The sequence below is a fragment of the Bidens hawaiensis genome, unplaced genomic scaffold (assembly GCF_021521415.1).
Source record: "Bidens hawaiensis isolate Kalapana, Puna unplaced genomic scaffold, B.hawaiensis_p1.1 tig00044230_1, whole genome shotgun sequence".
In the NCBI taxonomy this organism is placed as follows: domain Eukaryota; kingdom Viridiplantae; phylum Streptophyta; class Magnoliopsida; order Asterales; family Asteraceae; genus Bidens; species Bidens hawaiensis.
Genome location: NW_027497859.1, coordinates 7,264 through 19,379, shown reverse-complemented (window position 1 = coordinate 19,379; position 12,116 = coordinate 7,264). Strand labels below are relative to the sequence as shown.

The window sequence follows — 12,116 nt, the reverse complement described above, 5'->3', positions numbered from 1 at the left end:
AATAATAATAATAATAATAATAATAATAATAAACAATTTGCAAAGTCCAAATCTTGGCCCTATTAGCTCGCCTAAGACTTCGTGAAACAAAGAAAAAAAATAAACAAAATTCAAGATGGATAACATTAACTGTCCCTAAACTTATGATTAAGTTACATAATAATCCGTAATAAATAAAAAAACATCTATTTAGTCTTCGTGTTTATAATTTTGTGCTTTTGCTTGTTAAGCTTTCAAGAACAAAGAATCGATCATTTTGAAGTAGCTTAAGTCACGTAATTTAAAGCATTTTAGGTAACCAAATCATAACTAAATTACTGAAAAATCAAACTGACTAGAAAACTAACAGTTCATGATTATACATACGTATATTAATAATTGAATTAACTGAAGCGACATTAAAACTACCTTTCATTTCTACTTAAATAATATGTTACATGTTACAAAACGTTTTGTTAATAACTTTTTTTATAAATAACATAGTAGCTATTAATTATTAGTATTTATAAAGTTAAAGGATTGCATCCAAGTCATCGATTAACCTATAATATTAACGAATCAAAATTTCAAAAACTAAACTAACCAATCACTTATAACCGAAACCGATTAGTTATAAAAATTTTAAAACCAAAACATTGGTTATAGGCTTGGTTTTAACCCGACTTGACCTGCCTCATACTCATGAAGCTTAATTTAGACACAAATGCTAACAAGGGACTAATATTATACAAAATAATCAAACCAGGGACTAAAACAGCTCCTTACAAACAATACGGACCGTCCGAAAGCAAACCCCTTAAGATAAAGGACTAGTTATGTAACTATCGTCAACAAATTTATAAAAACAAAATTTTCAGTTAGTTAATCTTCGGTTTACATATTCCAATCATCCCAATCTTAACCAACCTGTGATTTGTTCATATTAATTGGAATAATCACTAGATCTACTTTTTTTTTGGTTGTTTTTATAGTTTTAAAGTGATCAAGGTGATATTGAAATCATGAATGATGCAGATGTATCGAAACAAATACAACAAATGGTTGCATTTATTCGGCAAGAAGCCGAAGAGAAAGCCAATGAGATATCGGTTTCCGCAGAAGAGGTTATTATTGTTATATTATCATTCGTCTTATTATTTTTCTTTGTGCAATGTATGATAATGTGAATGTTTTAATGTATGTTTTTTTAATTCGAAAACCTAATGAAATTGTATCCGATGCTTAGAACGGGTGCAATTGTAGAAAATATATGTATGTTAATCGTGTTTTAACGAATCCCAAATTGTCATTGATCGGCCCACGGTCGTTTACCGCATTATTAAATTGTTTTTTATTGAAGTTTCGTCTCCACGATAATTATATTATGCATGTTTATCATAAGAATTGCAGATACCATGAGTGACCCCTTTTGTGGAACCGGTCGGTGGTGACGTCCATGTTTTAAAACTGTTTTTATGGTATTTTGCAATTAGGATAGACATGCATAATATATTTGTATCATGTTTTTCTTTTGTATGAATGATATACGATATACAAGTGAGTATATGTATGGCGTGGGACAATTTTAGGCCAGTTTTGGGTTAAAGCAGAACCAAACCAAAATTTTGCTTTTCCGTTTAAGTTCGGTTCGATTATGTGTCACTTTCGGTTTATTTCGCGGCTGGAAATGTCATACCAAAAAGATTGGCAAAAAAATCATGAATTTAGACCTGAAAAATTCGTTAATATTATTTGTCAATCGCTTATTTGTGAATTGGGCCTAAAATTTATGTCCCAAATAATTTTGAGTCATAAGCCTAATAACAAAAATCATAAATAAGTTTTGTTCGGTTCGGTTCGGTTCGGTTTTGGAACAACACATGACTGAAACGGAACCTTGGTCATCAGTTTGGGTCCATTATTTTGGTTCGGTTTTGTCGGTTCAGTTTTTTGTTAATCCTTAGATTACGTAAGTGCTAATGGCTTACCTGACTCTTTTTCCAAACTCTTAGCATATCAAGTACTATATAATATATATAAGTTTATTATGTTATTGTTACGGTTATGTTAGTTTTGGATTGAATGCTCCTCCTATATTCGTATTAACACAAAACAACCTTATAAATAACTTTTTATTTGAAATGTTTTGTAGGAATTCAACATTCAAAAAATGCAAATAGTCGAGAACGATAAGAAGAAGATCAAACAAGATTTCGAGCGAAAGACAAAGCAAGTGGAGGTCAAAAAGAAAATGTAAGTTTACACCCGTACTTCTATCTCTGATTTAGGTCAAAACGGATCTCTTTTACAAAAATAATATTAGTTTGGTTTCATTAGAGTAACTTGTCGTATAATTTGTGTAGACACAAATCTATAAAATCACCGACTGTGAAAAGTTGCAGTTTTATATGAAGTTTATGTATTCTGATACGTTTGTTTTAGTGAATACTCAACACAGCTAAATGCATCTCGGATCAAATTTCTTCAAGCGCAAGATGATATGGTAACTGGCATGAGAGACTCTGCTAGCAAGGAGCTTTTAAGTGTTTCTCATAACAAAAACACATACAGAAAACTTATTCGAGACTTGATTGTCCAGGTTTATGTTATTCATTTAAATATTTAAAACAGTGATGATTAATTAAAATTTAATTACGTAATTAGTTAAAGTTAAAACTCTTGTAGAGTCTAATGAGGGTTAGAGAGCCATCAGTGTCGTTGCGGTGTAGAGAGATTGATCTGTCTCTTGTTGAATCTGCTGTAGAGGAGGCTAAAAGAGAATATGCTTCAAAAGCAAAAGTACAAGCACCGATGGTTAATATAGATAAAAAGGTGTTTCTCCCACCGCCTCCGACCAGTCCTCATCGTCTTTCGTGGTAATTTTACATTTCTTTATTGTATTTTTAACCATCCGGTGCAAGCTAGCTAGGTTTTTATTCTAGTCTTTTTGATTAATAGAGAGTGTAGCCAGGTAGGCCCATGACTTTTTATATGACTGGTTCTCACTATCATAAAACTGTACATAAACTAGGGCTTTTAGGTTCTTATTTATCCTTCAAACTTATGTTATGTATTTTGAAAGCTCTGGAGGGGTCGTGTTAGCTTCTGTAGACGGGAAGATTGTTATTGAGAACACACTTGATGCCCGTCTCGATCTTGCTTTCCACACTAAACTTCCCGAGGTATGCATTCTAAATCAAAACATGAGTGTAGAATATTATCTAAATTATTATAGAAAACGCTAAACAAAGTAAATTATTTATCTTGTTTATACTAAAATTATAAAAAAAAATTGTTGGTATTTTTATGTTATTCATTATATTTTTTTATTATGCAGATTCGTAAGATCCTTTTAAAAGAGTAAGCGGACATGATCATGAAAATATGAGAGATGATAATAATCAACAATCCGGGAAATTGGAAATAAGCAACTCAGTGAGTTTTATGGGACGAGTCAAATGAGTTGATATTTTGTTATTTATTTAATAAATTGAATATTTGTATGTTTGATGTTATTTTTTTTAATCAGTTTTTAGTAAATAAATTATTTTCATAAGAAAAAATACGTCACGTGACTATATGAATGAGCTCATATACAACTAACTTAGCACAACTGCCTAGGGAAACGTATCAAAGGATATAACAAATTATATTATTCAATTAAATTTAATTAATATTTGAAACAGGTAACTAAAGTGAAGGCCAATCCCCTGTTTCCGGTCTAGTGGTAGGGGGCTTGGGTTTTTTAATGGAGGCTCAAATTCGAATTTCACTCGTATCATATTTGGGTGGATATTGACAGTGATAGATTTGAGCTAGGCCTTGTGCAAAGGTTGTCGGTTCGAATCCTGAGCCCACCCGGGTTTTTGTCCCACCGTGTGTTACGCCAGAGAGTTCTACTCTTGTGGTGGCACAACGGCTGTCAAGTGGCAGTTGACGGTATGGTTTCCCGGGGGAACGCCCAAGCCAAACTCTGAAACCAGCGTGGGCCCGGTTAAGACAACATAGTCTGTCCAGAGTGGGGCATCGAGGCTCTCCAAATTTGAAGGATGCGGTAGCCTATATAAGAAAGTCGCTGTTCTAAAAAAAACTAAAGTGAAGGCCACGTGTGAGGCAAGAGAATTTATCCGATTTAAATCACATATGCAACAAGAATATTGTGAGAATTTTTTAACGTCTCAGTTTAATTCCAACAAGTGTATGTCATTAATAAAGGAGAACGGTGTTTTAGAATTCAAACTCGGGTAATGTGAGTTGTATGCGGGTGATAAGCTTTTCGGAGTTCCCCAGGCAATCGGTTGCACTAAAGGCTAGTGTTGCAGAACTCGCTAGGTGAGTCGGACGGTGGGTAGAGGCTAGCGATTAACAGGGATTAATCGGATTGGAATTTATATGTAAATTTTCAAATATACATATATATTCCAAATTTATATATATATATATATATATATATATATAATTTTCAATTTTAACCGATTTTGGATAATGGGGATTAATCGGTGACAAGTCGGTGAAGTAGCGACTAGAGATTAGTTAGGGATCAATCGCCACATAGCCCGGGATTTTGACGATTATGCTTAAGCCATTAAAGAAAATCCCTGAATTGAAGGGTTAAAAAACAGAAAATTTGTTTAAATTATTCTTATCTAAAAATTTCATGACACTACTTTCCTAACTCATCACTACTTTTCAGCACCATGGACCTTCGATAGCTATTGTCATCCTTGTCGACAAAATTGCTCGTTGGGCATGCATCTTTTATAGTCGCCCACTATTTTGGCCCTCGCTCTTCACAGCCACCCACACCTTCTTCGGCCGCATTGCCACCATTAGATTATGCATGTATATTTATTTCTAATTTCTATTTTAATAACGTTTTTGAGCCTTACAAATATAAAATTTTATAAAAAAAAGACAATTATTGAAACACAAAGATATTTTTTCTTCGTCAATCATACAGACACCCTAATAAATGTACGTTTATTCATTTGGGTCACGATAGACTACAACGACATTAGGCACTAGAGAAAACAATGACCCGATTAGACATTATGAATGACATGTTATTCTCAATTGCTACGACTTATCCCTGCTACTTTAGATCTTCATTTCCATCCCCACTATGGATGTAACACTTTTTTTTAATTGTCAAAAGACAACTAACACAACTCAAAAGTAATTGAGATTACAATGTTGATCAAATACTAAAATATATTGTACATTCAATCCATGTGAATTTGTAAAAAAATGTTGTTTTGAGAATCATGATTTTTACATGAATATTAAAGTTACTCGCATATAATTGCAAGTGCAACTAAATTTCCCACATGTTAGGATCTGCGCACACACGAACCATGCACAAACACGAAAAAGCAATAAACAAACAAACATTTAATGTGGTTCGGTTAAGCTGACCTGCATTCACGTGTGACAACTAAATATTTTTATTAATTGACTACAATAACAAACGTGATATAGTTAGAGACTAAACTAGGGGTTGTTTGGTAGCCTCTTAATGATTTCATTAAGATGCTACATCAAAATCGGCTAGATGTATAGTATGTTTAGTTACACCTCTTAATAGTTCATAAAGCATCTTAATAGTCAAATAGATTATATAAACATGCTGAATAATCAAGAAATTATTGCTTGCACTTTAATCTAAGTCAAAAAGGTAAATTGAAGCAATTAAACCTCAATCATACAACTCAATTATGCACTCTTTGAATCATGTACACAAACATATCTTTAAGATCATAATCTCATAATTTTCCAACAATAAATATAAAAGGTAGCCATCCATCAACAACCAACTTGTATTTATCCACACAAGCACACAAAAATATCAAAATCTCAGTAAATTGAAATAAGACAAGTCAACATCATCATGGCCTATCTTCCACATGATTTGAGTGCATCATCAACCTTAAATTCCTAGAAACACACACACACAAAGTATGTCTTTAGTGTGCATTGATATGAATCTTGTTGGTCACTCTAATATCCCTCAACAAACAAAGGTAATAAATCCCACCCACTTCATCTATCATATTATTAAATTATTAATAAATAAAGGGTCAAGGTTATTGGATTTTAATAATCCAATTTTTGTCTCAGGGTTAATCCCAACTCTGTATCTCATGCGTATTTTTCACGTTATAAAAAGCTAACAGTTTACTTTTCAGTTAATACAGTATTGTGGAAATGTTTACAGATAGTCCTCCAGCAATCTCATGCGTATTTTCCACATCATCAAAAAGCTAACGTACGGGATTGCTAGAGGAAAATACGTTTAAAGTTAGGACTGTCTGTTAACATTCATTTACTGAGATGGGATTGATCCCGACCTATAGGTGACACAACTAACAGGTTACTTTTCAGTTAATAGAGTATTTCCTGAGGAAAATATATATAAAGTTGGGACTGCCTGTAAACATTTATTGAACTGGGATTGATCCCGACCCATAGGTGAAAAGGCTAACACGTCACTTTTCAGTTAATATATTATACACGATGAAAATACGCTTAAAGTTGGGACTGTTTGTAAACACATACTAGGTAAAAGTTGAGATTATTAAAATCGAATAACCCCTATGTAAATATGAATTAATAATATTAAGGTGTTTTTTTATTTTCTTTATCTAGTGTGAACATAGTGACAAATTTTCAACTTTGGGAATCCACGTTTCTTGGATATTGACTTAATAATATGAGGTTATCATAAACAAATTATTATTGTTCACTTTTAATTAATAATTGGATTTGATTCTCTTTAACAGATATGGTATAATGGTAAGCTTGTTATTATTAGCTAAAATAATTATGGGTTGTGTTTTATCTTTGACTTTCTTGTTTTCTTGATGAACTTAAAGAAAAAGCAAACAATTTTTATTTCTGAATATTGGAAATTGAAGATTTTGTTTAGAGGGTCTTCTTGTAATGTCTCTGTTTGGCACATTTGTATGAAGTAAGTTTGATTTTGGTGAAGTTGGTAAGCATTGATTTTAGATTTAGATATAATTTCAAGATTTTAAAGAAAAAGCAACATTTTTTATTTCTGCATCTTGAAATTTGAAGTTTTTAATGTCTGTGTTTGGCACAGTTGTATGAAGTAAGTTTGATTTTGGTGAAGTTGGAAAGCATATTTAGATATAATTTCAAGATTTTCAAGATAAAGCAACATTTTTTATTTCTGAATCTTGAAATTTGAAGTTTTTAATGTCTGTATTTGGCACTGTTGTATGAAGTAAGTTCAATCTTGTTGGAGTTGGAAAGCATTGATTTAGATATAATTTCAAGATTTTCAAGAAAAAGCAACAATTTTTATTTCTGAATCTTGAAAATTGAAGATTTTGTTGTAATGTCTCTGTTTGGCACAGTTGTATGAAGTAAGCTTGATTTTGGTGACGTTGGAAAACATTGATTTAGAAATAATTTCAAGATTTTCAAGAAAAAAGCAACAATTTTTATTTCTGATTCTTGAAATTTGAAGAATTTGTGGTGGTTGTGGTGGTGTGGGTGGGGAAGGGAGGGGGGGGGGGGGGTGTAATTTCTTTGATTGACACAATTATGCAAATTCAATCTTGTTAAGAGTTGGAAAGCATTGGCTTAGATATAGAGGTGCACAAACCATTTTAAAACTCAAAACCGGTTTGGGTTGAAACCGGTTCGGTTTGGTTAACAAAAGTCAAAACCGGTTTATGATCGGTTTTGGTTCGGGTTGAAACCGGTATATTAACCAGGTTACAACTGGTTTCGGTTCGGGTTTTGGCTTGTTTCAGTTCGGTTAACCGGTTTTGGTTGAGAAAATCACAAACCGGTTCTGAACCTACGGTTTTAGTCGGTTCCAAACCGGTTTCTACATGATCGGTTTCAAATTGGTTTGGTTTCGGTTCGATTTTCGGGTCATTCCAGTTAACCGGTTTATTTGCCCACATGTACTTAGATATAATTTCAAGATTCTTAAGAAAAAGCAACAATTTTTATTTCTAAATCTTGAAATTTTGAAGATTTCATTTCTGTGATTGACACAGTTATTTGAAGTAAGTTCAATCTTGCTGAAGTCAGAAAGCATTGATTCAGACATAATTTCAAGATGCTTGAATTCAAGTATGAAAAAATTAATATAAGATTTTGTTTTTGAGTGTTATATCATCTGACTGAACATTAGTTTCAGGATGATGGGCTTCAAGTTCAGATCATGTGGATGTGTTTTTGCACTCACAGTTCATTGCTTGCTGATGGTTGCAGCTGCAAAAGTTACTGATCCTTCTGAAGGTTAACTGATTATATGCTTATTGCGAGTTTCGATACAATAATAAGTTGTTACAGTTGATTTTATGATTCTAATTACCGCTATGATACATAAAGATAACTCCTTTTTTCCACCATGTGTATATTAACTCCTTTTTTTTTATGTTCAGTATCTGCATTGTTGGCGGTAAAAGGTAGTTTAGTTGATCCAATGAATCATCTTAGTAACTGGAATAAAGGGGATCCATGTACATCAAACTGGACCGGAGTTATATGCGGTCATAAAAACAATGCCGACAAATACTGGCATGTTCAAGAAATGTATGTTCTTTCTCCTTTTCTGGCCCGTTTGCTCGAGTTGGTCCAACCGTCCAAGTATGAGTCTGCTAGCTCGTGTATGCTTACACAGGTCTATTATTATTTTATTTGGTTTACAGACAATTACTAAACATGAATCTTTCCGGACGGTTAGCACCCGAACTCGGTCAATTTTCTCATCTAAGAATTTTGTAAGTCATAATCATACTAAAAATTTAATATATTGAATATGTAAGTTTCTTTAAGTGGTCAAATGGTCTATTAACTACCTTTTGTGTTTATTTTATTGAAGAGATTTCATGTGGAATAACTTGACTGGAAGTATACCCAAAGAGATTGGAAATATTTCATCTTTGTACCTCTTGTAAGTTAAAACAAAATGCTATTTACTCACAATTTTTAAATAATTTGATTAACTTTTTTTTTTAATGGCCTAATTTGTATCTTTTTACAATCTTGACAGGCTTTTGAATGGGAACAAGTTAACGGGAAGTTTACCCGATGAGCTCGGATATCTTAAAAACTTGAATAGATTCCAAATAGACGAGAACCATATATCGGGACCGATTCCCAAATCATTTTCAAATCTGAACAATATTAGACACATGTGAGTGAATCACAAAACCATGATTTAAGTGAGTCTGTGTTTGTTTATGTGATTACATAAACATTTTTCTTTTTCTGGATTTTGCAGCCATTTCAACAATAACTCGTTGAGCGGTCAAATCCCCGTGGAGTTGTCAAACTTGTCTACTCTAATACACTTGTGAGTTCCCTTAGTGACATTTTAAACTATTTTATAGTTTTTAAAGGGGTTAGTTTTATATATTAAGGAGAAAGTTAATGCACAGATTAAATTAACGTGCTCACTGTGAGAATCAAGTAGTGTAATTATATATGCAGCATACTATAATTACACTATGACTTACACTACTTGATTTTCACAGTTAGCACATTAATTTAATTTGTATTTGATCCAAATCCTATATATTAATTACCTAAAATGAGAAACTAGTCAAATTTGCTAAACATGGTGAAAGTCAACCAATGTCTACGTTTAATGCATGCAACATTCTAAAATTCTTGTTATCAAAGATTTTGATTATTTTATTAAAAATATTAAATATTGTTTTTGTAATCATATTTACCACATTAATCTTTTACAAAAGAATTAAATGTGGACAAAGAATTCCGAACCATTGATAATCCGACCCGAACAAATATTAACCCGTCTTATAATCTGCCAGAACTGCCTATTTTTTTTTTTTTCATCTGTAATATTTTTGCTAACATTTATGTGTCATATTTGTAGGCTTCTGGATAACAATAACTTATCTGGTTATCTTCCAACAGAATTTGGCAGTTTTCCAATTATGCGCATACTGTAATATTCTCTTCATACTCAAATATATATTGCATAATGATATAGCTACAAAATGAATATTAAGAATATTAAATGCTCATCTATTTGCCAATCTTATCTTACAGTCAACTCGATAACAATCATTTTGAAGGCGGAATTCCTTCGTCGTATGGAAATATATCGTCACTAGTGAAATTGTAAGTACTAATGATTTAATTTTGGAGAAATATATGGTGTCATTCATGTGAATAAATAATAATTTTTTCTGTGAAAAAAAAAGGTTTTTTGAATGATTTTTACATTTATTGCAGGAGCCTTAGAAACTGTAGTTTGCAAGGAGTTATACCTGATCTTAGCAGAATATCAAATCTTAGCTATATGTAAGCTTATGTCTATAGGCAAAGTATATGTGTATATATATATGTATAAGTATGTATGTATCTATTTATTACTTATTGGTCTTATGTTTGTCTTTTTTTTTTGGTTAATTAAACAGAGATCTCAGCAGAAATAGGCTCACTGGACAGATACCATCAAATAAGCTTTCAAATAATATAAGAACTATGTAAGTTTTAAAATATTTGCTGCTTCATTTTATGTTATTTTACACGTGAATTGCTGACATGGCACTAGTTATGCCATGCCAGATGCCACGTATGCAAAAAACAAACTATGTCGAATAATATTAAAGAATAAATTCATTTACAAGTTTGATTCTATTTATTGTTATGTTCATTGATCTTATAACCATTATATGTCTTGTGCAGTGATTTATCAGATAACCAGTTAAACGGACCGATTCCTGAAAGTTTATCAAATCTTCCTTATCTTCAAAAACTGTACGAATGTTATTAACTTGTTTTCTTTCACTTTCCATTATTAAAAAAATCAAGTAATTTCACTATTAAATTTGTATATCGTAAAAAATGTTGAAAATCGCAGGTCCTTGGACAACAATTTTCTTAACGGGTCCATCTCCACTGATCTATGGCAGAACAAGTCATTTAGTGCAACCGCAACACTTTTACTGTAAGAAATCATGCATATTAAAGTCCACTTTTCTTTAGTTTTAAAGTTAATAACTTTAACTTTGGTTTCTTGAAAGTCAAAAGTCAAACCTTAGTTGAATATAAACTTTATTGTTCTTGACTTGCCTAAACTTTATTGTTCTTATCTTGACTATGCTTAAAATATTTTCTGCAGCGATTTCCGAAACAACTACATTTCAAACGTTAATGGACTTTTAAATCCGCCCGTAAATGCTAGCCTAAGGTATGACATCTTCCTATGCTTCTTTAATGAAATCTATGAATAGAGTTGGAAGGATGTACGGGTCGGGTTGACCTGGAAGCAATCTTTTTACCACTTTCAATAAATAGCTATTGAAGAAACACTAAGTGACCCCGGGCAGATTATGGGTAATCTGGGGGCTAAGTAATGTTTCCCTCGAAGGTTAGGTCCAGCAGAGTAAGTTGTACTTCAGGGAACCTGCAAAACAGACACCGTGAGCTCGTCACTGAGAAGGGGGGGGGGGGTTCCTCCTTGTGACCACCCTCCGGCGTGAGAATCAGTCTATATTGCTCTTTAAATATAAAAGTATATGAATACTATTAGAGCAATTATCAAGTAAGTTATACGAGATAGTAGATGATGAAATGATAATACCATTTGCTGTCTTTTATAGCCGAAGGTGGGTTTCCAAGGGGTTTAGCCGGCCCAACACGCTACCAACTGTAACCTATGCACGTGCCCTACCTGTGAGTGGTGGATAGGTAGCGGCTGACACAGAGCAGGCGTGCCGTGCACTCTTCGTCTTCTACCAACTGCAGGCTAGGCACGTGGTCTGGCAGGAGTTGGTGGGCAGGCGGCGGCTATTGGTCACAGTGCTGTGGCGTGCTGTCTGCCACGCTGCTGTCAGTGAGCTGTCGCATTCTTGGTCAGATCTTTTGTCTTTACCTCGTCAGGTATCACGCAAAAGATCCTCCATCATACGGACTGGCCCATTTTGGCGGGAGTTTTCCCCCTCCCGCCTTTGCTCATTCTTTCAGGTGACACTGAATATTTGTAAGTGTTAAGCCTTATGCGTGTAGCTATGCTGTGCGGGTAGCCTTCCCTGATGGCTTGTATCCGCAACTGCGGGAACAGGCGGGTTACTTTACCATTGGGAGGCTTTTCCCTGCGTATGCAGCTTGCATACTGCGCG

At 33.4% G+C, this 12,116-nt stretch overlaps 2 protein-coding genes across 2 annotated transcripts; both read left to right on the top strand.

Annotated features, from left to right (window-relative positions):
- Positions 1–1,001: 1,001 nt before the first annotated feature.
- Positions 1,002–3,343, top strand: LOC143594831 (V-type proton ATPase subunit E2-like). The gene is made up of 6 exons (XM_077074044.1): positions 1,002–1,103; positions 2,132–2,232; positions 2,422–2,578; positions 2,665–2,855; positions 3,062–3,161; positions 3,317–3,343. Exons 1-6 carry the CDS (start codon positions 1,002–1,004, stop codon positions 3,341–3,343), a joined length of 678 nt encoding a protein of 225 aa, XP_076930159.1.
- A 2,589-nt stretch (positions 3,344–5,932) lies between these two features.
- LOC143594835 (uncharacterized) lies at positions 5,933–11,185 on the top strand (the record flags this gene model as incomplete). The annotated part of the gene is made up of 15 exons (XM_077074046.1): positions 5,933–5,999; positions 8,013–8,088; positions 8,156–8,256; positions 8,403–8,553; positions 8,670–8,741; positions 8,843–8,914; positions 9,014–9,157; positions 9,245–9,316; positions 9,863–9,934; positions 10,039–10,110; positions 10,225–10,293; positions 10,410–10,478; positions 10,681–10,752; positions 10,856–10,942; positions 11,117–11,185. Coding segments are annotated over exons 2-15 (1,136 nt in total), but the record flags the coding sequence as incomplete, so codon positions are not given.
- Between the last annotated feature and the right edge of the window lie 931 nt (positions 11,186–12,116).

Coding starts and splice junctions, on each gene's coding strand:
- LOC143594831 (XM_077074044.1), top strand. CDS start 1,002: ATGAATGATGCAGATGTATCGAAACAAATACAACAAATGGTTGCATTT. Junction 2,856..3,061: donor AGTCCTCATCGTCTTTCGTG/GTAATTTTACAT, acceptor GTATTTTGAAAG/CTCTGGAGGGGTCGTGTTAG. Junction 3,162..3,316: donor TCCACACTAAACTTCCCGAG/GTATGCATTCTA, acceptor TTTATTATGCAG/ATTCGTAAGATCCTTTTAAA.